Consider the following 27,850-nt stretch of genomic DNA (forward strand, 5'->3'; position numbering starts at 1 on the left):
GAAAAGTGTACCAGACAGGACCACTTTGCGTGGTGTCTTTTTAGTGATGCCAGTACATCTGTCTCCCGATTTCTTGGTGTATGACCCTCGTCTAGTATAAGTAGGTTGGGTACCATAAGCAGCCTGTCCCAGCACGCAGCTGCAATGTTTCCATCTCCATCACCACAGATGATTCGTGAGAACTGCTTGTATCCAAGAAATAGTATGCTCATCTGGGCTTCCCAATATTTGAGGACTTCCAGTTGCTCTACTCTTTTGTCAGCCTTAACAGAATAGAAATCATATAGTGGTATGTCCTCCACTTGCCACCACTGAAACTCCCTCTTCCAAGTACCTAATTTACACCCTACTTACACACCACTTACAAATGTAAATTAGTATGTAATTTTGGGACTTACATATGTAATTTTTTCTGACATCACCCTGCTCGCCAACATAGATCCAGCCCTTCCTATTGAGAACTCCACCTTGTATCACCGGTTCGCTGCAGAGTGCCTAGTTGATTTTTTCCAAAACCTGTTTTCAAGCTCTTCAATTTAAAGAAGGTAAGCAATTTCTGCAACGTGTTCTTCTCGTAGCATATGTAATTTTAGGACTTACATATGTAAGTTTGGGACTTACATTGAAAACACTAAAAATACATATGTAATTTAGGGACTTACAATGTAAATACATGCCGACTAATTTTTGTTAAAAAATATGGCGCCATAAATATAGCTACTCCCAATCCCTTTCGGAAGCACTACAAGGGGCCTTGCAGAAGGATACTTTGCTAAGAAGCTTTGAATGAAACTTATGAGCATAAATGTCTTCCCTGAACCAGGAGCATGAGCTAGAATGCAACCTCCAGGTTTGTCTCCGACTAGATTCTTGACCAGGAAGCTGAATCCTTCCAACTGATGTGGTCTCATTTGCTTCGCATGTCTTGGATGAATGGCAATATCAGAGACAATGAAATCTTCGGAAACTTTAACAGCACCAGTATCAATCTCATCAGCATCCTTTGAACGTGATTCATAGTAATTTGTTCTTGTCCTTGAAGCCTGATATAATGTAAGCATGAAGTTAAATTTTCTTATCCACATGAAAATCCAACAAACTTTAGAAAACTGATGCAAGCATTCCATCTTTACTACAGGACCCATGCTCTGAATACTGCCAAGGCTCGCAGCTTAGCTCATGTACAAGCCACTAAAGAAATCCATATGATTTCCAAAACGACTATTACTACATACTCCAAAGTGGTATCAATATCAAAAGAGTTGATAATGAAAACACTCCCCCATTTTAGGAAGTAGTATTTCAGTAAAGAAAAGGTCCCCCATAGCATGTTTTTCTATAAAAGAAACCAGAATCCCTAGAGATTCACAGTAAATCTAACGAGCATTACAAAAACCGTATGTGTGAGAACTATATGTCAGTAATTTTTATTTCGTTCAGCATGAATCCACAAATTTCTCTTGATCGTGATGCCCTTCCACTGCCTAAAGACCTTCAAGGTACTATGTGCCTTAATATTAATAGCATTTGTGTAGGAAGTGAAGAAAATGATTTTTGACATGAACACGGCAAAGTGGATACAGCTGGTGTGTAGGTGTGGGGAGGTCTACTGCGCGAACGCGCGCGAGATATGGAAGACACGAACGGATTCAAAATTTCCAGTTTTGTCTACCGCGTGCATGGAGAGACAGATCCAAACTTTTCTGATTCGGTTATCATGTCGTGAAACTCTAGCGGCCTGTTTGGTTGGAGGGAGTTTTTAGGAAGGATTGGGAGTTTAGAGGGATGAGGCTATTAAGTGTTTTGTTTGGTTGGGAGATATGAGAATTTTGGTGAGATGGGGATGGAAAATTGAGGAAGGAACTCCCTCCTTTTCAATAACTGGGTAGGGGCAGGTAATTGGGAGGGAATTCCTCCTTTACTTTGTCTAAGCAAATATCAGCCATCCGTTTTTATTAATGACCTAATCTCCAACTAAACTCCCTATCAATTTTTATCATCTCTACCAAACAAGATATTGGGATTAAAAATCAAATTTCCATCTTAATCTCATCATCAATTTTCTCGTGTAAACTCCTAATCCCCTTCCCTTCAGTTACCAAACAAGTCGTAGAGCTCCAAAAGCACGACTGTTTCGCACGATGTGCTGCTGCTGCACCGCACGTTATCAGCTTCGAGCTATTAATGGGCTAGGCGGCCAGCATGAATGGGCTAATGCGACATTCTATCTGGTCATTTTGATTAGAGTTTTTTTAATGTATTTTAAAATTTAATTCAGAAATTTAGTAGTACTTAAATTTTCGATAGTATATTTTGAATGGAAACTTTACGTATAGAAACTCTTTACGTATAAACTTTATGCACATAAATATTACATATAAAAACTTTATGTATATAAACTTTATTTACGAGAGTTTATATATTTAGTTGGAAAGTACGATGAAAAATTTGAATGTAATTTCTTTTATAAAATAGGAATGTAATTTTATACATGTACGTATAAACAGTATGTATAAAAATTATATATACATATGTATGTATATATATACATATGTATATGTATGTATATATATACATATGCATATATATATATATATACATATGTATATGTATATATATACATATACATATGTATATATATATATATATATATATATATATATATATATATATATATATATATATACATATGTATGTATATATATACATATGTACATATGTATCTATATGTATATATACATATATATACATATAGAGGGTGAGACTATTCTATACCCCCTCCCTCCCTCCCACTATCCCCCCTTCCTCTCCCGATCTCTCCCGCTTCCCCCTCCCCCCTCCCGATCTTATATATAGAGGGTGAGATTATTCTATACCCCCCTCCCTCCCTCCCGCGATCCCCCTTCCCCTCCCGATCTCTCCCGCTTCCCCCTCCCACCTCCCGATCCCTTCTCTCTCGCTTCCCCCTCCCCCCTCTCGATCCTTTTTTTCTCCTTAAAACATTCTTTTTTCTCTTTTCTAGGAAAATAAAAAATAAATTGCTAAATTCAAGACTTGAACCCATGACCTCATAGGTCAAAGCACATTCTTCTAACCAATTTATCTAATGGTGCTATTTGTTTCAAGAATTTTGTGAGAAAGTAATATGATTATCAATTCTAATATCTTTCTCTACCATCGTAAAACAAAAAAACAAAGATATGTTACTACGAAACTCATAACATGTACTATGCTCCAGTAGTAACATTATCGTAAAAGTACAGTAACATGCCACATTACTGTAGAACAAATAGGACGTTACTGCACTTCTGGCAGTAACATCATGGTAAAATTGTAGTAGACCAGGAATCGAAACAAAAATATATGAGTTAAAGCCTCACATGCTAACCATATACTTGTTACTGCATAAAAGTAGAAGTGCTACTACATAATAGGTGCATGTTACCACTTCCAAGTAGCTATGTTACTGCACGATAATTGTAGTTTTACTATATCATTTTTACGAGATGAAGATCGAATAGGTGGACTATAGGTAAAGTCTGCAGGTGGCTTTGAGCGATGTCTGATTGAGGTAGGAGTGTTTTGAACAATTTTATACATTTGGTAAAACTAAGTTACTGCATGTATATGCCCTTGTTACTGCAAATTACATATTCTGTTACTGCATGTGAAGGGTTAAAGTTTAAAATGCCAATATTCGAAAATCAATATCTCACAAGATAAGTATTATTTTTCAAAACCGTTTTCACAATGATGCTATAGTGTTACTGCATGTGGAGGGTAGAACTTCAAAATGCATCTACATACTCCCCTCCTCAAGAAACCGTTCTTCCTCCCTCTTCTCAAGAAAATCGGTCTCCTCCCTCCAATATAGTGTTATTGCATGAATGTATATGACATTACTACACTTTTGACAATAATATTGTGGTGAATTGCATTAAATCAGGAATTGAAACAAAAAATATATGAGTTCAAAGTCTCACATGCTAACCATATACTTTTTACTATACGAAAGTAAAAGTGTTACTGCACGGCTTATACACGTTACCGGCTTATACATGTTACCACCTGACAGTTACATATTACCGTATGTTTATGTAGTAACACTATCCAATAACTGCAGTAAAACACGTTGTTACTGTAGAACATATAGAACGTTACTGCACCTTAAACCGAGCCAATTACTGCACTTCTTTTCTTACTATACGCATTCGTGCAGTAACGTTATCAAGAAATCGCAGTAACACACTATGTTACTGTGAAACTTATAATCGTTACTACATCATGTAGTAATCGTATGATGTGATTGCAGTAACACATAGCAGACAATAGTAATACATATGATATAGTATTACTGCTTGTAGAGAGTTAAATTTTTAAAAAACAATCTTTGTAGGGTAATATCTCTCACATCATGTACTACTTTTAAAAACCGTTTGCACCATGATGTTAGAAAAAAAGTGCTTATCAAAAGTAGATCCGACATGACTATATTATGACTACATTTCAATATTATTACTACAAGTAATACATGGTGTTACTGCACGATGAACATCACGTTACTACATCATTTGGAGACGAGAGCTGAGAAGAGTGGAGGTGGTGGGGAAAGTCACAGGCGGGTTTGACCAACTTGGGGGACCTTTGACCATGTGGGAGAGGGGGGGGGGGGTTTGCCCTCTTGGAGGGAGGGGAGGTGGGTTGGAGGGAGGGGGGTATAGAATAGTTTTATATATATCGAACCTGTTGAAAAAAAAATCGAACACACTGGCCTGGGAGATCTACTTAGCTCCTGTGCATGTCCAAATATTGACGAGATTCGAGCGTGCCAGTCAGTTTGATCCTGCAACTGACAAGATATGCAAATAGTAGATCAAAACAGCCGATCGGCTGACAAGCCGATGGAGTAGTTCCAGCCGATGCCGATAATAGCCGATGCCGATACCAGCCGATAGCGATAGGGTTTAAGCAATCGGCTATACGTCTAATGTAGATAATGATATAAAGGCAATCGGCTGACAACGATGTAATAAAATAACAATATAATCCAGTTTAAACCAATCTTTGTTGTCATCGGCTAAATCCTACTTATATGTATATGCAATCCTCATGAGCCGATGCAACATCCAGATAACTCATCGGCTGAAACCCCGATGAAACCCTTATTAGCAATCAAGAAGCAGGCTAGAGATTATGGTTCTAAGCACGACTTAGTAGATCAAACTTAACTGATGCAGCACTAAGTATGAAAAAAAACATAATATCTAGACAATCAAGCCATTGACTGAGTTTTCAGGGTGGTAGATGTCTAAGCTAATCTAATCTAGCAACGCGATTTAGCCGATACTGGCAGAAACCCTAAAACGAGAAGCAGCCGATAGAGCTAAATTGAGATGCTAGGACTAGATTAACATAGACATATGATAAATAGGTAGGCAAATATATCATCCAAACCAGAGTAATCCAAGAGGTCGAATGTCCTGATGCAGTCTTGAACGACGCCGACGTAGACGATACAATTGCCTGGACCGGCGGAGCATTGGACTTACCCCTTCGCTGGAGATCGAACACCGATGCAACCCCGCGTCAGGTGCCAAGTCCCGCCGGACAATAAAATAAAGTAGAAAAGGTAAAATGTGGCGATGCGCCGAATTGTATTTATTGTGAAGATAGATTACATAGACCCCGGGTGTACATATTTATACCCAGGGGTTGATATAAGTCCTTATCGGACAAGAAAGAAACTAACCTAAAGATAAAAGGAAAATATAATGTCCTTATCGGACACTAAACACACTTTCCTAAAGATAAAAGGAAACTAACAAACTATTCCTAATTAATAGATAAACTACCATGCCGCATCCTCTTTAAACTCGGTCACTTAGGGATAAGCTTTCTTTAGTAGATTGATTTCCTTAACCGAATATAGCAGGAATCCAACTATTGGTGACTTGATAACTCCCATCGGCTAATTCCGAGATGCTGCAGCCAATAATGATTCTAAGCCGATGATGTTTTTGCCGATTACCAAATTTCACTGTTAACAGAACCAACATTTACTGTTGACATACGTCATACGTTGAACATGTGTACGATTCTAGGAAAATCAAATAACATAAGCATAGGTGGACTTGGTCTTTGAAAAGGCAGGCTTAGAGCAACTCTCATGTGAACACGTATTAGTAACAGATATTTGCATGCAGGCGTGGTTAGACGTACGAGTAAGACGAAGGTTGTCGGAACCGTTCGCGTGACTGTCCAATAGCGAACATTCATATACTAGACCCTCTTGGTGTGTAGTGTCAAGTATAACCAGATCTAACGCTTGGGGCTTTAAAAGTTGACGCTGTATGGGACATGAGGGGTTTCATGTAAATAATTAACTTGCAGTTTCTTTATGAAAAAACAATTCCCAAAGTTGGTTGTCTGCTTATAATTTCCTCAAAGTAAAACTAGAATCATAGACATCACAGTTTTGAAAACTTTGAAGAATCACATGTCCTAAACATGGTACGCACCTTTTTCCACTGATAATCAATTATTGTTTCAGCCTTTCTAACAATCATGCCACAAATACGGCATACGTGGCCTAGATCTTCATGAATCCGAATGTCATGATTGCAGTCATCATCCATCTCATTTTCATCATCCACATCTTTTTCATTGGACATGTCTTCATTTGTATCAAGCTGGACAAAGAATATTACGTGAGCTTTATTGGAAAAAGACACAAATCAGATAGAAATAATCAATTGAAATGCTTCAAAACTTTGTCATAATACACATATTTAAATGATTTGACAAATGAATGCCTTTTCAAACTCTATCTTATCTTATAAAATACACTTTGCCATGAAACTTACTTTGTGCACAGTGGTATTCAATCTTGAAACAAAAAATAAAGATTATAGCATGTATTTACGAGTACAATTAGCAGTCAGATGGAAAAAGAACCAACAATTTTATAATGCTGCAGAATAAAAGTAAAAAAAAAACATCTGTGATTACAACTTGTACCTTTGTACATTCAGCAGCCAATGAAAAATCTTTCCAAAGATCCTCGAGACCTTCACTTTCTTTTACAGGTTTCTCCTCTTCTATCATAGTCCTGTAGCTTTGTGAAGGAACATCATTTTGTTGCAAATCCAAGTTTGAATCAACTGCTGCTTGATTTTGATGATTTTTCCTTTTTCTTTTTCCTAGGTTAGTTCCACCATCAACATCTACCAGGGTGGTGGGTTCTGTTTTCCTTCGTTTTCTCTCAGTAGGAAGAGTAGGAAGAGTAAGGAGAACTTGTGTTTCTGCTATCTTCTCTGCATGGCTTGCTGCCTACAGTGAGCAACAAGAGTTAAAGTTCAAATATGGGATATTTAAGCTTCAAAAGAGTATAGATTCAACAAACATCAAACATTTCCATTCTAACATTCCAGACAAGAAATATCATAATGCTCTTCAGATTTATCAAAATACAATCACAAGACATGATGCAATAAATTGGTTTATCAGTGCAGGTATGTAATGGAGTAAAAGTACCAATATGTCGAAGTGGATAGTCCATTGAAAAATTTCAAGTGAAAGATACATACCACCAGATCTTGAACGCGTTGCTCCTCAGGTCTTTTCTGCAATATAACCCTTTCATATTGGATAGATGGTTGCCAGCTGGTTTGCAAAGGGAACTGATTTATTAACGGTGCATTTTGACCATATGGAACAATTTGAGTGCTTTGGACTCCATCAACATGCAAGGTTCCATTTACTTGGTCTTTCGTGCTGGATACAATCCATGTCGTGTAAGGACTAGTGGGTCCAGATGGTGCCTGTTCTTTATTGTTCTCAGATGTGAGCTGTTCACATCCTTCCGTGTATTCGTCCTCATCATCGGAATCAAGAACTATTATTGCTGAGCTGTCCTTCTGTTTTTGCATCCATTCTAGTGGTTACCAAAGAATTTGCAGCGCGTTGATGCAGTGCAGAAAGAAAATTCATCAACTGGAGTTTGCGAGCATAACTAGTTTCCCATTCTTCGCCAACACCGCCATATCCCCAATCATGAGCCCTATTTGATGCAGGAAATGAGATACCATTTGGACCCCCAGGCATAAACACATTGGCGTTGGCCTCAGAAGAAGCCTTCCTTTGCCTGCGGTAATACATTCCTACAAAGACAGCAGATTGATTAAATCAGAGGAGATGTTGGTTGTGGTTTGGGGTATCAAGTTATAATAAGAGAAAACAACAGATTAGGTCCATGAAAGAACAGGTTTTGGTTGGGAAGGAAACCAAATGATGCTTGAATAGCCCCTCAGTCTGCAAAACATTGAAACTGTGCAAATGTCAAGAAGAATGGTCAGCTTAATGCACAACTCTTAATTTTAGAACAGAAAGTTATTTAGGATGTTCTATAATATAATAGCGAACAATACTGAAACAACATCAACAAGCACATAAGGCAAGTATCACATAAGAGCTCGATATGTGAATAGAGCGGCTGGTCTGATCTGGTTGCAAATCTCAGACACAGAACAACTATCCAATAACCATGATGATTCAGGATGATATGGCTCAACATGACAAGAAAATTAGTATGAATTGAAATTCGTAGGGTCGAATAGTTTAGAGTATATAGATGTCATTAATCATAAATCACCATGGTTTGGCATAATAAACTAAAAGAGTATTGTGAAATATACTCCTCTTTATATGCACCATCTGCAAACGCCCACTTCCCAAGTGCCATCAACAAACGAGAAAATTGCCATTCTACCATCATCAAAACGGGGATTCACTAAAATGCCACTCCGCATTTGGGATTCGCCACAATGCCACTCAAGTGTGGGGCTTCGCCGAAATGCCATTAACTTCCATTTTTGAGAACTACAAATTATTTTGTCCTTTCCCTCCTATGTTTACTGACCAAAATACCCCCGATTGAATCCAATCAAGTGGGAGCTCACACATCTAGGAAGAGCGCGTGGGAGCAGTTGACGAGCGACAAGAGGGGAGGGACGGTGGCAGTGGAGAGGTGGGCCAGCAACAGGGTGGCACGAGAAGAAGAGTACTGGCACGGCGGCGGAGTGAGAAGAGGAGCGGCGGTGGCGCGTAGGGACGGGGGTCGGGGACGCCCGCGAGAAGAGGAGCGGCAACGGCAAGGTGGCACGGGGCCAACCCTAGCTCCCAGACCGCTGCTCCTACTCGAGTAGGAAAGAAGAATGGGGAATTTGGATGGATTCAATCTGGGGTATTTTGGTCATTAAACATAGGAGAGAAGGGACGAAACAATTTTTAGTTCTCAAAAATGGAAGTTAACTCCCAGGCCGCTGCTCCTGCTCGAGTAGGAAAGAAGAATGAGGAATTTTGATGGATTCAATCGGGGGTATTTTGGTCATTAAACATAGGAGAGAAGCGACGAAACAATTTTTAGTTCTAAAAAATGGAAGTTAATGGCATTTAAAGCCCCACACTTGAGAGCGGCATTCTGGTGAATCCCAAATGCGGAGTGGTATTTTAGCGAATCTCCGTTTCGATGATGGTAGAATGGTTATTTTCTCTCAACAAACACCTCCCTTGTACGCCATGAGAATCTCAAATCACGACATAACTCTCAGTGTGCCCCCCACCGCTGGATTGAGATCCTCTGCAGTCAGCGTTTTAGAAACATTATGCAGGCTCCAAAGCAAAGCAAAAAAGCTCCAATCCAGAACCTAGTTCACTCAAACAAACAAACAAGCAAGCAAGCAAGCAAGCAAACAAATGAGGTAGGAGTAGAACAAGCACTTCTTCTTCCTCATAGGAAAAGCCCTCAAATGTCATAAATAGTTTGTTTCCGAGGAGCACGGCTAGGAAATCACTCTTCCCGACCATTTCCAAGCACAATACAGACCTTGTTCTACTCAAATCGAGGTGTACATGTACAGGTGCTTAATGCATGACATCACGATCCAAAAAAAGATCACAGGAGATTTCGACCAACGGACGCGAGCCAACATTACCATCCACATATTATCACCGAGAAAAGCCCGAACCACACAAAAGCGCCTTACGCGACGAATAGCGAACGGAGAAGAAAGCCCCCTCAAAATGAAAGGAATTTCATCCCCACTCGAAACCCAAACCAAAACCCTAAATCCCAAGCATCCCCCATGAACGACGAATCGTGGCCACGGCCAAGTCCTCGCCCAACAACGCAATGTACCACAATCTCCAACCCCCCAAAAAGTCCCCCCACCCCTCCTCCGCCCCTGCAGAAATGGCGAAGAAAAGAAAAAAAAACCGGAACCAGCGCATAATAATAACCCGACCGGGGACTCCGCCACCAGAGAAGAGAGCGAGAGGGGAGGGAGGGAAGGGGGGGGAGCCGGAGTCCGCGGCGGCAGCCATGGCGTGGCCGCGGCGCCGGGGGCAGAGCGCGTGAGGGGGCAGAGACCGAGACCGAGACCGAGAGCGCATGCGTGCCTGTCACGTGTGTGGGTACTCGCTGGTGGGTGGAATGGAAACCGTGGCGATTCTTGTAGCAGGGGGAATCTCCGTTTCGGAGAGCAGGGCCAATTGCCACCCGCTACGCTGACGTCGCGCGGGTGCAGGGCCCACCTGGAGGTGGCCCTCCCCCTGCTGCGCTAGGGTTGTAGGGGCGTTGGTGTGAATTTCCGGGCTAAGGAAAGGAGAGAAAAACGGAATTTGCTGCCATGACATGCCTGCTACTCCCTCCGTCTCATAATATAAGAATTTTGGTTGACACATCCTAACACTATAAATCTAGATAGGGTTCCATCCATAATGTAACAGATTTTGGTGGGATGTGACCTTATATTATGAGACGGAGGGAGTAGTAGGTAGCTAGGTGGCCGAGGGGATAGCGCCACATGGTGGGGACTGACAGGTGGGCCGATGCTGACCAGGTGTACAACATCACTCCTAGTAACTCCCCATTTCACAATGATGGTGTGGTTGCTAGTTAATGGAGGCACTATTGGACAGATGACTTCTTTTAAAGTATTTTTCAGTGATGCGAGCTTCAACATGACCGTCCTGAGATATGCACAGTATAAAGATTTAGTTTTTTCAGCGAGGCAAGCTTAATAATTATGAGGGCTAGCAAATGATTTCTCTTAATTATGGAAAGAAGATATATGAGATTTTCTTTATGATTGTATCCTATCGTCAATTTCATAGAAAAATAAGTAAAAGATAAAAGCCTATTGAAAATTTTCCTTTGGTTCAATTGTTGGTATTTTTTACGATCACAGACAAAATCCGCAAGCGCACGGGTATACCGATGTAGCACTTCCCCTACGGAGTATTCCAAGGGTATCGAATATAAGGGAACGTGTGTGGTCAGATCTTCCTCCGGTTCATCCAAGGACACCAAGCAAATGATATGCCAGGATAGAGAGGATTTACTAGTGAGAAACAGTGTCTAGGGAAAGCTTAACTTTAATCCTAATGCTATACTTCATGCACTGGCAACCCACTGTTCCCAGATGTCGCTCTACTACGTACCCGGACAGGAAGGACTTAAGTGATCTTGAGGGCTGTAACCACCTCTACACCCACCTCAAACGTACTGTGGGATATGCAACAATTACTGGATAACAATTACCTAAACACCACGTCTAAGCAATTACTATCTACTTTAGTGTTTATAACTCACCAAAGCAATCACTATATTTTAGTTGATTATAGTGAACAATAATCCCGTATGCTATTTAGGAACTAACCAAGAGATAATTCTCACAAAATAAATCTAAATTACTCAAGAAGAATATTATATTGAATTCAGAGTAATAAACAGAATAAAAGGAATAGGAGAAGATTACCGACAACTCCGAATTTCTTCCGACTCCTTCTACTCTACTCTCTTCCTATTCTAGTATATAATATAGTACAATAGAGCCTCTTATAATTCAGCTCAAGCTTGGAAGTGTGTGTTAAAGTGAGTGAGATGATGTCCTTATATAGGGGTAGGTATGATGATCGAAGGGGCAATGTCCGAAGTGCCCCGCAACCGCCATCAGGGAGTGATCTGGGACGTCCATGCCAAAACCTGGGATCAATGGTGATCACCAGGGTTCGTCCGAACCTGGGCTGGGCCCCCCTGGCCTGGCCTTTGGCCTGGCTCCTCCTCTGATCCTCCTTTATCCATTCTTAGGTGTTTTGGGCTGATTCTCTGGTGTTTCTACGAAGTTCACAACCCATCCTTGTATGGATACATATTTCTCCTCACTTTAGTCTAGATTTCCTCTCAACATCGGAGTTTATCACCTGCATACAAATATACACCAACACTGTGGAATATGTGAGATTAAGCACCTATCACTATGTTGGATATTTTATTATCCGAACTTTATGCAGATGTTGGCGGTATAGAATCGGCATTTAACAGCCGCCAACAAAACCCCCCACACTTAGTCCTTTGCTCGTCCCTGAGTAAAGGTTAGTGCATAATGAATTTCTTCAAGATATGAATCAAGCATATAAATCATTCACAACCATACCTGCACCTGTGAACTTTATCAGTGGCTATCTTACCATCTTAAGTAATTGACAAATGGAATGATCTCGATTCCAATCCTTCTTGCTTCTCCGTCAAACTCATGGGATTTTTTTTATGAATTTTCACAAACCAGCTCTTTTCCTCATATTGACTTTCCCTCTTGTTTCTCACAGATGTATATTTTCTTTTTGGATTCTTACCAAGGAAAAATGTGCCATAATTCATCCCTATTCTAAGGCTGATATGTGGAGCTTGGTAGGGATAAATCGGGGCATACCTGCATCATATATATTGCAAAGCCAAAAATATGGACTCAAGAAGATCATCAGTCATACTCCTAGATCAAGGGTCTTTATTTGTGGATGGAAAATGAAAAGGTAAAATCTTTTGTGGAATGGTGGAATTAAAAAAAATGATTCTCCCCTTTTCCTATACTTCCTCTCCATTTGGTTCTCTTGGCATGATCATGGAAGGGGCATGGCTATATTTTCTTTCCAACATTGCTCAATGTTTTGGGAGCAAACTTTTATTTCCTCCCCCCCCCTTTTTTATAGCCATGCCTTTCCTCCCATTTTTTTTCTTTTTGCCAAGAACTTTTCCAGGAGAAGAAAGCATAGTCTAATATAGGAGTTTATTTAAATGGAATTTTTTCGGTGGAAAGCCAACTTCCAGTGTAGAAGCTTAGCTTAATTATATATATGTGGAAAAAGATGGAAATGGTAATGACCCCTTGATCATGAGAATATGAAAGATATCTAACACGAGTCTCATAAATTCGACAAAGCTCAATATAATGTCAAGCAGTCATATGCATAACAAGGTTCATCAATGATATACTTGCATATGGCCTTGGTAGGTATAAGATGAAGTCAATTGGAGGATTGAGCTTTTAAAACAATTTTATTTTGAAAACAAATTCCAAAGAGTCATAACAAGAGTTGCAAGGATTCCCTTCATCTTGAATCATCTCACATAAAGCAATTACTTAGATGCATAAGGTTCCCTAAACATGGATGGTTGTTCACAAGCACAAGTTCAGCTGAGAATAATGAATATACAAGATCAATCACATGAAGAATTTCATTAGTTGGAAATTTTATCTTTCACTTATGCTTGAACCAATTGTTTTCTGAATTTTCAGCTCTAGTACTATACCGTGGTAGAGATATACAGATACAAGACGTGCTCACCTGCTTACCTGTGAAAATTGGGAGGGATTGGGGCCAGCTTTGGTTCGGCCGAACCTGATGCCCGATCCCTCTGCAATTTTCTACAGAGTTCAGTGCCTTCCAGGTGTTTCAGAGATTCAACAATTTTCAGAGCATATGCACGTCAGAGGCTGGGATATCTCCCCCACACTTATTCAAAACCTAAATTTTATTAAACATGAAACAAAACAAACTTTGGAAAACATTGGGGTTAACACCAATGAGCCACATTATTTATAGCAAGTGCTTACATGATTGGAAAAATAAAACCAAGCACCTACTACTATTTTATTCATGGGAAAGGAAGCATCTAATTAGCATAATACTTATTTTCCTTTCCCATTTCTACGAATGCACGCTTGATCTTAGCGCACAAACCGCAACTAAGGGTATCGAAATTATTTCTAATTTCAGCAAGCTCTACCCCTAGCTCCGCGTTGCGATCCCTAAGCTCTATGTTCTCCTTGCGGAGTTTCTTCACTTGCGCAGCGAGCTTATGGATTGAGGGCTCTGGCAACTTCACCTCATCTTCTTGATATTGGTCGGGAGCCCTTACTATTGGAGGGGGCGTCAAATGATGCTTCACCTTCATAGGTGGAGGGCTACGGGATTCCGCTGCCCCTCCTTCTCCGATGCCGTCAACGGCCGGAGTAAACCCTTGCCATACCCACCGCCGGGAGTTCGCACTCCCTGGATGCGGAATCGCTCCTCCATTGGAGTGGATGGAGTAGCGGTGGGTATGACATACTTATGGAGCACCTCATCCCCTGCCTTGGTGAACAGGGTGCCCACATAGCGCTCGGCGGGAGGCGGCACGGCCTTCCCGTCATCTTGGAAAAGGCGTCGCGCCTTCAACAAGCCGAGTTCTCCCGTTGTCGGCCGTCGCGCAGGCGAATCCCCCCGTATTTTTGTCCTTGTGACATGGCGAGGGGAGAGGGATCGCACTGCCGAACGGGGGGCCGAACGGGGCCGAGAGGGCCTGGTTCGGCCGAACCAGGGAGCTCGCCGTCGGGCTCCAGATTTGCAGGGGAGCCCGGCACAGCTGCGAGGGGTTGAGCCCATACATCATTTACCCCCTCCATCGTGTATTCTTCTACCGGAATCAATTGATTTGTCGGCGTTGGCTCTCCGGTGAGATTGTAAGTGGAATTGGAAGAAGAGCGAATGAATGGGATCAGTGATTTGCCTGCCATTGGTGAATTGGAGGTGATGGAGCAAGGGAATCGGGTTGAGATGGAGAGGAGGTTTGCAAAGTGGGAAGGAGGAGGAAGAACAGGTGCTCTGGTTGGATGCGACTGATCCACCTCCGAAAGCGCATCACAACAGACTATAGACGAGCGGGGGAGATTGCTATTCGAAAATGGGGCCGAACGGGCGCCGCCCTGGTTCGGCCGAACGAACCCTGGTGGATCTGGCAGGCCTCCACTTCTCGTCCTAGGCCCACTAATTCCTAAGCTAAGCGCAGAAATGACAACTATACAGGGTTTTAAGCATGCACTAGATGAGATCATCATGGTTCATAATCGATTAATTCAATAACATCCACTTCTTCATCTAAAGTTTCATTTGGTTCAAGGAAAATCTTTAAGCGTTGACCGTTTACCTTAAATATGTTACCTGAGTTGTCGCGGAGTGTGATTGCCCCGTGCGAAGAGGTGTCGATGACGTCGAACGGTCCTTCCCATTTACTGCGCAATTTTTCGTGGCCAAAAAGCTTAACCCTGGAGTTGAACATTAGCACTTTGTCTCCTGGCTTGAATTTCTTGATTTTTATCCTTTTGTCATGCCAGTGCTTCATCCTTTCTTTGTATATCTTCGCATTGTGATAAGCCTTCTCTATCCATTCTTCAAGTTCAGCGATTTTCATTTTTCTCCATTCTCCTGCTCCCTCAAAGTCCATGTTCCAGTTTCTGATGGCTCAGTATAGAATCGACATTTAACAGCCACCAACATCAATCTTTACTGCTTGCAATTAACAAACTTCTCCTGTGTTTTTAAATTCTATAGGATTGTAAAAACATGTTACTTCTATTCATGAGTTTTTCTATTCTATGTTTCAAAGGGTGACTGAAGTGTAGGTAAAACTTCAAATCTCTACACGTGCTTTCAAAAATTAATTCCGAATACGACGAGGACACCGTCATGGGTGTCGATGATTACTTTTTCTCCATATGTACTATATTAATGGAAATATTTTGTATGTGTGGAGTTGTTAAGATAGAGCAAAGTGAGTTGGCCTTAAGATCAATAAAAATAGTCATTATTGCCTTACTCCATTCCAAGAAATTGAATGCAATAGCCCACTAAGAGCATCCCTAGGAGATCCTCCATCCGGTCCTCCACCCAAAATATGGCATACTGGAGGTGAAAATGGGCTTCCAACAGATACGACATCTAACCTGCCAAATATGTCACAATGCGCCAAAGCGAGCATATTTTAGCCAAATATAGCGATTCTCTCTCCTCACGCCATATATGAACGCCTGCATCTGGATCGAGCTCCCGCCCCCATCCGGACATCCATCACAACCTCCTCTCCGTCGTCGTCGTCGCTGCCATGCCGGCCGCAAGTTGCCAACGCCGAGCCGTCGCAAGCCACAAGCCACCACTTATGAGTCTGCCAGCCGCCTGCGCGCTCGCTGCCTCAGCATCCGCCATCGTCGCCTGTGTGGCTCCACGCCCGTCGGCCACCGCTGTCACTTCCTTTCTCCGCGGCCACCACCTTCACTTATACGCCCACCGGCCGCCTACGTTGCCTGCCCGCCTGAGCATTCGGCGCTGTCACCTGCTCGGCTCCACGCCCGCTAGCCTCCGCCGCCGCTTCCACGGCTTCCCGCCGCACTGCCGCCGCATGCGCACATCCGCTCCTGCCGGTCGACGCCTCCGGAGTAGTCTGGACAGGATAGAAGAGAGGAAAAAAAAAAGAGTACAGAACGATAGAGAAGGATAGAGAAAAGGAGAGAAAAAGAGGAATATGGGTTGGAATTGAACAGAGGAAAGGGCAGAGCATTGGTAGAAAATAAAATTACCCATTAAAAAATATGCGTTAAAATTTACTCATTCGAAAGATTATCACGGTAAATAACACCATTGAAATTTAGTCATTCAAAATATAGCCCTTAAAAATACAAATGTAAAGTTAATTGAAAGATATTACTAAAATATAGGAGGGTGCGATATGGATGATCTGTTGAAGTGGGATGGATATAAAGGAGGAATCTTTTTTGGATGCTCATCCATATGGGCATAAGGAGGATGAAATTTGGATGTGCTGCTGGGAATGCTCTAACTAGCATGCTACCTTGTCACCTACTTCCTCCATCCCATATTAAGTTCATTTTTAGCTCCATCTATTTGTCCCAAAATAAGTTCATTTTAAGAGTAAGAGTTTGTAAAAGTAGGGAATAAATGTATTCGGAGTAGATAAAGTGATGAATAGTTGCATTGGCATTTGATGGTATTCTAGTCTTTTTTGCTTTTGTATTGGTATGTGTGTGATGGATGAAATTTAAACTTATTTTGGAATGGAGGTAGTATTAGCATTAGTTTTACCATGCAACCCTCCACTAGCTAGTATACCACTTGCCACCATTAAGTTCACCATGCAATACTTAACTAGCTTATAGCATATAAGCCCACGACGTTTATTTTGGTAATTAATGACAAATGCTAATTATGAACTAACTATTTTATTTGAATGAGATATTTTGAGTTAGTACCACATAATGTGCATATGAAGGACAGCTACCACGAATTAAAATTGATGATGCAAAGCAATGAGATAAAGGTGATAAATCTAAATTTTCTTTTTTATCAATCAAGGTATTGAGCAGTCAAATTTGGTAGGTTTTCTTCTAGCTTTGACGTATTATCAAGAGAGGTGGTAACCTAGGTGAAGAAATGATAAAAAATGCTACATTAGGTCATATGTATGAGGGTGTTTGGTTTGATTCAAATCTATTTCATTTTGTGGGACCGTAGCTAGTTTGACCGATTGGGACATACCGGTTTCATCGCGGCTTGTGTGTCAGTCTGACCGGAGGCTCTTGGTCAGTATGATCAGGCTGAGCTTGGTCTGACCGGGCACCCATGGAGCCGGCAGGGATGCCATGGCTCGACGGTCCAGACAAGCCAGAGCTGACACCGATCTGAATGAGGTAGCTCGGTCGTACTAGAGCTGCCAGCGGTCTAGCCGTTTGTTAACACTTTGGTAAGCCCGAAGTCATCATCGACCTAGAGTTAGTATTGGCTTTAGAGTCCGGAAATTGGGCAAGGGAAATTAATCAGTCCCCAGTAGTCAGATTCTTAGTGGATTCGGTTAAGGACATTAATCAATTAAAGGAAGCTTATCTAGAAGACAAATTTACCTATTCCACTATATATATTTTTGGAGCTAACATGGCAGGTTCTCAATCAAGTTGCCATGGTGAAAATCATGACGAACCAGATGCACCTGCCACATGGGCTGAGGTGTTGCAAATGGGGAATAATATTCTTCAAGTGATGGAACGGTTGCTGAATGCACGCCTTCCGGCTGCCAGTGGTGGGGTGGTTCAGCCACCGCTTGTTGATCCCGAGGATGAGTTGTGGATGCACATTCGGTTGATGATGATGCCGATGACAGACTCCATGGTCCGTCCAATGGTGGAGGTACTAGAGCACGAGAAGGAGGTGCTCACGGGCGAGGATTTGGCTCCCGTGCGCACTTTGGCGGTTGTTTTGAGCCCCATGATCATCACCATGAGGAGGAATATGGTGATATATAATGATGATTTTTTTTCAGAGAACAATTTGTAGCGGCGGCATGTTCATCCTCGCCGAGGTGCGGTCCTTGGCAATGGAGGCCACCATCGTGGTCGCCATGATCATGATGACCTGGATAATGTTGCTCGGGTAAAGTTGAGTGTTCCAAAGTTTACTGGAAAGGATGTTCTAGATGCTTATCTTTATTGGGAAGAACAGTGTGATCAGATTTTTAGAGTGCATAATCTTTCACATCAGAGGAGAGTAAACCTTGGTTCAGTGGAGTTCTTTGGTTGGAATTAGCATGTTGTTGTCAATATGAATGTCATTTTCTCTCTCTTTCAACATCACATTATTGTACCTGCTCTACGAGCCAGACCCTCGACTCCTCGTGAGTGAGGCACTCGTTGGTGGATCATAGGCGGATGCAGGGGAGGGCGCACAATGTTGCAGAGGGCAGCCAAAATCCTTATGCCACGTGGACCAATCCATTGCCGGCAAAACTACTGGCATTAGGCCAAAAGATCAGGACCAAAATGCCATCTAAAAGCTCAGGTTGAGGATACATTAGCCTGATTGATTCTCTAGGTTTGGTAATGAGTTGGTTGCAACATCACAAAATAGAACAAATTCAAGCTAAGCTGAGTTGTCGATTCCCATGACACATATCTTGTATCTGCATTATATATAGTTATATTAGTATCTCTTTTTATGAAAGAAAATGTAACTAACATAGACTCAATCATAATATTTTTGAAAAAGTAAAGTGAAAAATTGCACTTGAAAGTGAAAGTGAAAGTGGTTTGCATGAGCAATATGAATTAACTGTTTATCTATAGATGTTGTTAATAATGGTCGATGTATAGGTAGGTGAATATATAATAAAATGGAGTTATGATTGAACACACTTTGTTCTATTTTCTATGGAATCACATTGATGGAGACGAGCTCGGAGCCACCAGATCTTTGGCCAGCGAGCTCGTTGTCGCCAGATCTCACGGTGGCGTCTTCCTCCTCGTCCTCTCCTCTTGGTGGTAAGAAGTGGAGAGGCAGCGATGATGAGGAGCCCAATTGTTTGTGCGGTCATCTGACCTCGTGGTTGCCAGATCTAGCTCACCGGAGCTCAAGAAGGAGGGCCGACAGTGGTAGGCGAGGAAGCTGGCACCGGCAATGGCAAAGAGAGGAGGAAGACAATGAGCACCAAACCCTAGTTTTTTTGTTTTAGGGGGAGAAATGAGGAAAGAGCAAATTGACCCCATCGTGGCATTGCTCGCCCCTTGTATGCGCAGGTGCGAACCTTGCATGTATGGATGCAGGCTGCTGCATCTAGTGGGCTAAACTGAGTTGTGAAGCTCGAATCGAGTGTTTACACTCAACTAGGCAACCAAACAACCAAAAATTGCATACACATATGCAAGCCAAGCTAAATGCAGGCAACCAAACACACCCATTGTGGATGTGCCTTGCATCCGAAAGCTGAACCGTAGCGCACTGAATTATGGCTGCACTTTCAAAAAGAGAGGAACCACTATATTTGTGTTGAGAATGTTGTCAAGGTCACAGTACGAAGGAATCTGGGTGCCTGAAAGTTAACGAATACTAGTAGAGATGGTTTATTAAACTTTAAAATGTTGATTGCAAAGAGAGGAGTGACGTGGTAATGAATTTAGATGTTTTACCTTCTGTTCAAAGGGACAAACATCCCAATTATCTTGTGTTGTACTCCTTTCGTCCCAAAAAAAAAAACCCAACCTAGTATGGGATGGGCTTTTTTTGGGACGGAGGGAGTACTTCATTTGCTGGTACTGGTTTTGGATCTTCACGAATATTTACCTGGACATGTTTTACTTCTGGAAATCTTCCTTGCAAGCTGCATAAGAGTTATGGTTATAGTGTAATTCTTTAAAATTTAGAAAGTGTGGTGTATATTGTAAGAAAAAAATAGTAGAAGATATCTTATATGTATCCGCTGAAGTGTTGAATCTCTGGGACATTTACCCAAGGTCACCATCCATATGTTGGAGGAACAGAGTACTTGTTTTGCTGCTGTAGTTTGAAGCTGTTGCCTACTTGTTAAGTGTATTCTGAATTATAATCCAATGGTGTTGATTTTTGCAATATTAAACTATTGTTTGCCAACTGTCCCTTGGTTTTGTTGGGATACGCATAGGCTACGATAACATAAATCAAAATTTTCTATCGCGTAAACCAGGAACCATGCAAGTATTAGATCATAGATCGTTACCACTCGACGCGCTGCGCAGCGGAAGAAGACGCTGAGAAGTCGAAAGAATTCTCGCGAAGTAGAGCGCGTCGATGTAGAGGAAGTAGTCGATCGCACCGGCTCGACCTTCTCCTCCTCATGCGTTCTCCTCGCCGTACTCCCACGTTGATTAGCACCGCAAACCAGCGGTGCCTCTACCGGTATCCACACGTACAGGGACGGAACGCCACGCGCAGATGTGCTAGCATCCGCGCGCGGCTAGGGTTTTGCTCGGGGAGGGAAGTGACGGCTAGGGTTTCTCACGTGATGCAATGCCTCCGCCGGTCACACCCCTCACGAATATATAGGATCCATCACCCGGGCCACCAAGGCCCGTAGAACTCCTATTCGGATCCCTATCCGAATTAAGCTCATATTGAATCTCCATCCAATGCCCTTATTCCGGCCCATTAAGCGTGCGACCCTGTAGGTTCATGTACACTCAGCTGTAACCCGAAAACTCCTTTTCGGTCCACGCGTCAACAGCGGCCCCTAGCAGAACGTTTTGACCTACCGGGCATACACAAAGATCATATCGGCTGAACCTCTAGTGTATACTTATATGAACCCCTTTGCCTCACGATATCGATTAAGCTCAAGGCTAGATATGTGCCATCCTCTAATAGCTCAATCATTCACTCGAACCTGTTGATAGATTATATAACTTGTGATTGACTACTCAATCACCTTTGGCATGGCCATGCACTTCCATAATCTACAACATCGAGGGGCCCAGAGATATCTCTCCATAGGAGGGGCAAATCTCATCTTGATTATTCATATCCTACTACATGTTTCATAGCATACCCGAAAACTACTTTTATAACTACCCAATTACGGAGTAACGTTTAGCAGTCCCTAAGTAAGCTACTACACATGTTGGGAACCATGATAATCTTAGGTCTAAGGATTCAATACCAACACTAAATGAGATCACTGATGACACAACACATATGGCTCTTGCAGTGTCTCATGTTGGGTCTATCCAACAACATGTTCACCAACATGTGTCCATATTATTAATTTGGTATCTCTATACCATGATTCATGAGACATGATCATCAATTAATACATGTGCTGATCATCTAAACATATTTATTCTATATATGATATTTGATCAGGGATCCTTTAGAAATAGCAACACACAACATAAAGAGTCTCATGAAAGAATCACATATTCATTAACCAATAATGAGTTATCTATTTCAAGTAACAAAGTCGGATAAATATGTAAACATAGTATGTGTCACAGCCTGATTTTCGTTTCAGGATTTATAAATAATTTAATAAATTATTAAAAGAATTTATATTAAATGTTCATTAATTTACAAGTGAAGTTAAATGTGGGAAATAAAATTTCCTAAATATAAAGCATGGTTGGATTTAATTTTTATTAAATTCTCCATGATTAATTATACTCTCTGAAATTTTCTCGGATTTTTCAGAGCTCAATTCCTAATTTTAATAATACAAAGAATATTTCAGTAATTATTTAATTAATAAATTAATCATTAAATGGTCTGGTTTTAATATTTTTAAATACTTTGAGTGTCCAAGTATGTTCAAGATTTTTCTTGGAATTATTTGAGCATTGAAAGTATTTTTAACAATTGAAAGATCATCTCATTGGTTAATTTATTTGGAAAAGTAATAAAAATTCTCCTCCTCAGCTTGGGCCGAATTCAGCCCATTCCCTCCTATTCCCTCCTCTCCTCTCAGCCGGCAAAAAAGTCTGATTTACCTCCCTGGCGCTACAGTACTCCATCTTCCTCCTCCAGACAGAGCCGAGCCAGCCGTGCTCGTGCACAGTGCCGCCGCCTCCTCCCACCAATCCGACCTCCCCGTTGCTCCTCTTTCCAAATTAGTTGCGGGAATGAAATCCCCTCAATCTTCTCTTCCTTTTCCCCAAGAAATCCCCAAAATTTTCTATGGAAATTCTTTCCAATTTCGCGGATCAAATCCTTCCTTTTTCCGGCGAGAACCCTAGACTTTCCCGAGTTTTTCCCGTCATTGTGGGCTTGATCCCGAGCTCCCGTGCCTATATAAAGGACCCCCTAGTCGTCCTCTACCTATCCCCTCAAGTCCCATCTTCCGCCGTCGCCGGAATCGCTCTCCCCGCGCTCTCCCTCTCTCTCCACCTCCGGCCGCCGCTCCAGCCGCCATTCGCCGTCGCCCCGGCCGTTTCCGGTCAGCGCCGCCACCTCCCTCGGCTTCGCAGTGAAGAGCTCTACCCCGGCCACCTGTTCTTTTGCGCCGAACCCCGCCGGAAGTCGCCGTCACCGTGAAGGCCGAACCGTTGCCATGTTTTGATCTCCGGCGAAGCTTTGCCGTCGACTCCGTGGTCGCCAGACCTCGCCGTATCCACTGTCGGCATCGCAGCAGTGAGAAGAAGCCCGGCAGCCATCTCCCCGAAGCCGAAATCCACCGGAGCTCCATTGTCGCCGTCAACCCGAAGCTCGCCGTCGCGTTTTGATCTCCGGCGAAGCCCTGCTGCTCCTCCCGTCATCGCCAAGCTTCACCGCTGCCTCCATTGGATTCGCAGCTGCGAAGTGAAGCCCGGCCACCCCTCCATTGTCGCCGCATATCGCCGGAAAGTCGTCGCCTCCGTGGACAGTACCTCGCCGCCCTTCGAAGCTCGTCGCCGGCCATCTTTCGTTGCCGTTCGTCGTCGCGTAAGTGGTGGTAAGGGTCACTTTGATCCCCTCTCGCTCCCGGTGCCCTCCGTTTGCGTTATTGTGCCGTGGTTCGCTGGCAATCGCCGCTCCCATGCCGTTCACCTGTGAGTTTTTCCCTAGGGTCTTAATTCAATCTAATCCGTTGTCTATCTAGCGTTGCCGTGGTCTCCATGTGTTGCCGCCGGTTCACCGTCGTCATCTATCTCTCTCCGACCGCTTTGGTTTGGTGAGTCTTCTATCCGTGACCCCTCGGGTTAGGTTTCAATCCCTCGGTCATGTCGCCGCTGCTGTTGCTCTAACCCTAGCGCAGCCGCTGCCGCGTCATTTGCCGGCTACCTTGTGCACCGTCGCTACCAGTTGTGCCATTGTTGCTTGTCGCCACCGTTGTGCTAGCCGCCTAGCCAAACCAAGTCGCCCTAGTGCCGCCGTGTCGCAGCTTTGTGCCGCTTTAACCTAGCCGCCGCTTTAGCCGTTGCTCAGTAGCCAAGTTGTCTAGCCGTAGGTGCATTCCTAGGTTCCTATCGGCCTATCGTTTGCCGTACCGGGGCTTTACCGTGAACCCTGTCTAGCCCACCGGTTTAGTCGCAGCCGTTGTGGAGTCGTTCGCTCGTTCGTTCGAACGAGGTGTCCCCGTGTTTCGTTCATTCATCCGTGTGGAGTCGTCCTTTAGTTTAGAGCCTTTCAGAGCCGCCGATTCCATTCGCCGGTTTCGGTTGATCATTTGGGTGATCCCGTGTCACGTAGAATTGACTCGTTGAGTCGATATCTCATGAGGCTCGCTTGCCAGATCAATCTAAGCCATCCGATCTTGGTCAACTCTCGGTCAAGATTAATCTTAGCCGTCCAAAATTGATATAAATCCGTTCTCTCTTTTCAGTGGCATATTATTTCTTTTTAATATATGTCATCTACCGAATATAATCTAATCTTTTCCGGAGGTTGTTTTAATCTTTTATCTCAGTTATAAATCATTTGTAAATTGTTTAATTAATTTGGAATAGTCTTTCCTTTAATAGGTTTAATTGGAATTTAATCTTGTAAAAATTTGTAATTAATTCATATGAAATCGGAATGAGGTCGTTCAAGTCTCTAAATTCATCTAAAATCATGATCTACATGTTTGTTTACTTTATATGTATTGTTTATTTGGTTTTTATTAGTCTTTTTCCTTGTTTTGCGTGATAGCTTGTCGTTTCCGTCGTTGCGAAGGTTCATGAGTGCGTCGGAAGTGTTCAAGAAGACTAATTGAAGACCGATTATTGCAAGGCAAGTCACACAGATCCCAAACACAATTCCTTTGAGCATGTTGATCCTATATTAAAATTCTCTATTTATTTCAACTGTGCATTTATTTTGGAATGTCACCGGGTGGTGTGAACCTATTCCTTTGTTATGACCACTTTGCATTCCTTACTCTATTCTTTATACCTTGGGTGATAATTTGACTAGTTGAGCTTTATATATTGGTTCAGCTAGATGTTAGACATAATTGCTTAGCCATGCTTAGAAACATTAGCACACTATTGGGATAAATAATGTTTCACTATTACTTAATGATGGATATTTAATTGTAGCTCACGATGGTCAATCGTGATTGTGAATTAATTAATGTGCCAACTAAAACTTGATAATGGTGGGTTGTGAGCACATGGTTTTGATGGTCGTGCTCATAACAATTAAGGACCGGTTCACGAGTTTCGGTTGTGAAACATTAACCGTGCCAACCACAAGCCAGCATGGGCAACGGCTTTACTTTTTGTATAGCATGGTTCATTGCGGAGCACGAGACTGAGAAGTGGCAGAGATAAGCCCACGGGGGTCGCTGGGGAGTCCATGCCTTGTTTATAAGGGGGTGATTATGATCCAGGAACGGTGCGCTGTGGTGGATTGTGTTGTGCGAGGGGTACTGTCACAGCTCCTTTCCGAGGTACCGTGGTGGTATTGAGGCGCATGGTGACATGTTGTGGGGTTGTGTCTTGTGGGTACAGTGGTACACCTCTAGCAGAGTAAAACTATTCGAATAGCCGTGCCCGCGGTTATGGGCGGATCGAACAATGTCTTTCGTGATTAGTCCCACACTACTCATTAATAATAATGTGATAATTGATGGTAATTAATTTAGCTCCTGGTTTGGAATGGTACATTCCTGGTTTGGAGATAGATCTGTGCAGCCGGGTATGGTTGTTCAGGATGGTTGGGCCTGATCAGCATGGATGTGCTGTTCAGTGTTGATTAATATTGATGATTAATTACTCTACTGTTTTGCAATTCTTAAATGTTTGCTAAATGCTGCTTTCGCAAATGAGCCCTATATTATGTCATCCTTTGGTATCCTGTGCACTTGCATATTTGTTGTGTGGCTTGCTGAGTATGTCATATGCTCACCTTGCAATAATCAATCAAACCTCAGTTGAAGACAAGTTGCGAAGGAGAAGACGTTTGGCTTATACCCCAGTTGAGCTGCCTGTGGGAGTGGAGCCGGAGCTTCGCTAGACCGTAATTCCGCTGCAGTTTTCTTTTCTTTTGTAAGTATGTAACGTTATTATATTGATGAATCTGTATATTAAATTGTCAGTTTGTGTACCTCCGCTGATTCCTGAATGAGGATTTAATGCACAAATTAGTTCGGAAATTACTAGTGAATTTCCGGACGTGACAGTATAAGATACAATCATCTCTATAATTGCCTATAGGACATATCACTAACAGGTTTTGTCCAACACTTTCTTAGTCAACTAATCTCAAGCTGGCAGTTTTGCCAGCTGCCTATTAGACCATGTGTCTCCCCTGATCTCACAAATAAAATCCGAATTATGTAAGAACAAAAAGATATAAAAAATAGCAGTGTCTCCTGGTAGCTGATTGGTCGAGTGGCAGCCAAATAGTCTAGCGACACGTGGAGGAAAAAGGGAAAAATAGCGAATGGTTGTGCTTCTCAATTTTTCATCACGCAGTCACGGTGCAATCTAGAAGTCATGTGCGTGCATGGAGTCTCTGCCTGGGCCAAAGCCTCAACAAGAGGAGTCCAACTTTGGTCCATGTGCTGTGCGTGCATATGTACTAGCGCATACGAGAAATTTGGCAATTTTCGTGCTGGTTCATCTTGCGTGCTGCCGTGCGATCATGGACCGAGGTTGTACCGTTGTATAAAGGAGTGGAACCACTGTGGCGACGGTCTTCTCCATAATACTAAGATCAATTCGTGGCATTCTGTTGTATTTTATTGGGATCCTTTTCAATTTAGCTTAATATCCAGGGTTATTCTTCATAATGTCATCTTTATTCATGTATCTACATTAAATAATCTACATCAGCCCACAAATATAACAACGTATCCATTTACAAGCCTAAATTTTAAAAATAATTAAATAACACACATGCTATAAAATGGCACGCACGCCAATCAGCATGCCTACTTTCAGTTATGAATATGATCCGACTTTCGGTTAGCTTCGGTTTGTTCCACCCTTCAGCGATTTTTGTCTAAGGTTTCATTGGGCACCAAAAATGTTCCTTTCAAGATTTATTTAACTATCTTTCAAGGTTCTTAGTTTCATAATCACCCTATTCAATTGAGAATGATTTGACTCAAACATTTTTGCTCTCATGTAACATGCGACTGATAGTAATTTAATGTGAAAACAACAAAACAGGTTGTATGTGTTATATCGGGCATCGGTTCGTACTCATGCTGGTTTAAGTTGAGCATTGACAAAAAAAAAAAGTATTAGATACGAAAATGAGCCATGTGCCAATTTGGTCCATTGTGGCCTGTTCGTTTCCTCTGAAATTTGAGGATAAACTTTTGGATTTAAATGGCACGTTTTTTAAACTGCTAAATAGTATATTTCGTGCGAAAACTTTTTATATGAAAGTTGTTCTAAACTATCATATTAATCCATTTTTCAAGTTTGTAATAATTAAAATTCAATTAATCACACGTTATTACCACCTCGTTTTACGTGAAAAACTTCATCTTCATCTTCAGGAGATTCAAACACCACCTATCTTACCAAAATTAGGCAGCAAAGTATACATTCCTACCTCCCCCACCCACCCCCCTCCAAAAAAAAAAACACTCCGTGCACATACTCTCTCCGTCTAATAAAAGGAAGACAAAACTAGTACGAGGTATGGCTCAGCCTAGTGTAGACTATACATGTACTCCCTCCGTCCCAGAAAAACCTAATCCTGGGTTTAAATCATCTAGACACGATTCAAACCCAGGATTGGGTTGTTTTTGGGACGAAAAGAGTATGTCACATCCTATACTGATTTATTTTTTATAAGACGGAAGGAATAAGGGTGTTTTTAGTTCACGCCAAAATTAGAAGTTTGATTGAAATTGGAACAATGTGACGGAAAAGTTGAAAGTTTATGTGTGTAGAAAAGTTTTGATGTTATGGAAAAGTTGGAAATTTGAAAAAAAAGTTGGGAACTAAATCAGGCCAAACTTAGATTGTCAAAA

General features: G+C 42.1%; 1 protein-coding gene and 1 long non-coding RNA gene across 2 annotated transcripts; one reads left to right on the forward strand and one right to left on the reverse strand.

The window, feature by feature from the left end:
* Positions 1–680: 680 nt before the first annotated feature.
* LOC9272476 (protein CHROMATIN REMODELING 35) lies at positions 681–8,377 on the reverse strand. Its single transcript, XM_026019988.2, has 4 exons — positions 7,587–8,377; positions 7,018–7,329; positions 6,519–6,689; positions 681–1,043 (listed from the first exon to the last, which is right to left on the reverse strand). Exons 1-4 carry the CDS (start codon positions 7,926–7,928, stop codon positions 681–683), a joined length of 1,188 nt encoding a protein of 395 aa, XP_025875773.2. The 5' UTR covers positions 7,929–8,377.
* A 14,079-nt stretch (positions 8,378–22,456) lies between these two features.
* Positions 22,457–25,965, forward strand: LOC136351329 (uncharacterized). The gene is made up of 3 exons (XR_010734340.1): positions 22,457–23,389; positions 24,568–24,648; positions 25,793–25,965. It is a non-coding gene; the product is annotated as an uncharacterized lncRNA (long non-coding RNA).
* The last annotated feature ends 1,885 nt before the right edge of the window (positions 25,966–27,850 follow it).

This window comes from Oryza sativa, chromosome 8, assembly GCF_034140825.1.
Source record: "Oryza sativa Japonica Group chromosome 8, ASM3414082v1".
Taxonomy (NCBI): domain Eukaryota; kingdom Viridiplantae; phylum Streptophyta; class Magnoliopsida; order Poales; family Poaceae; genus Oryza; species Oryza sativa.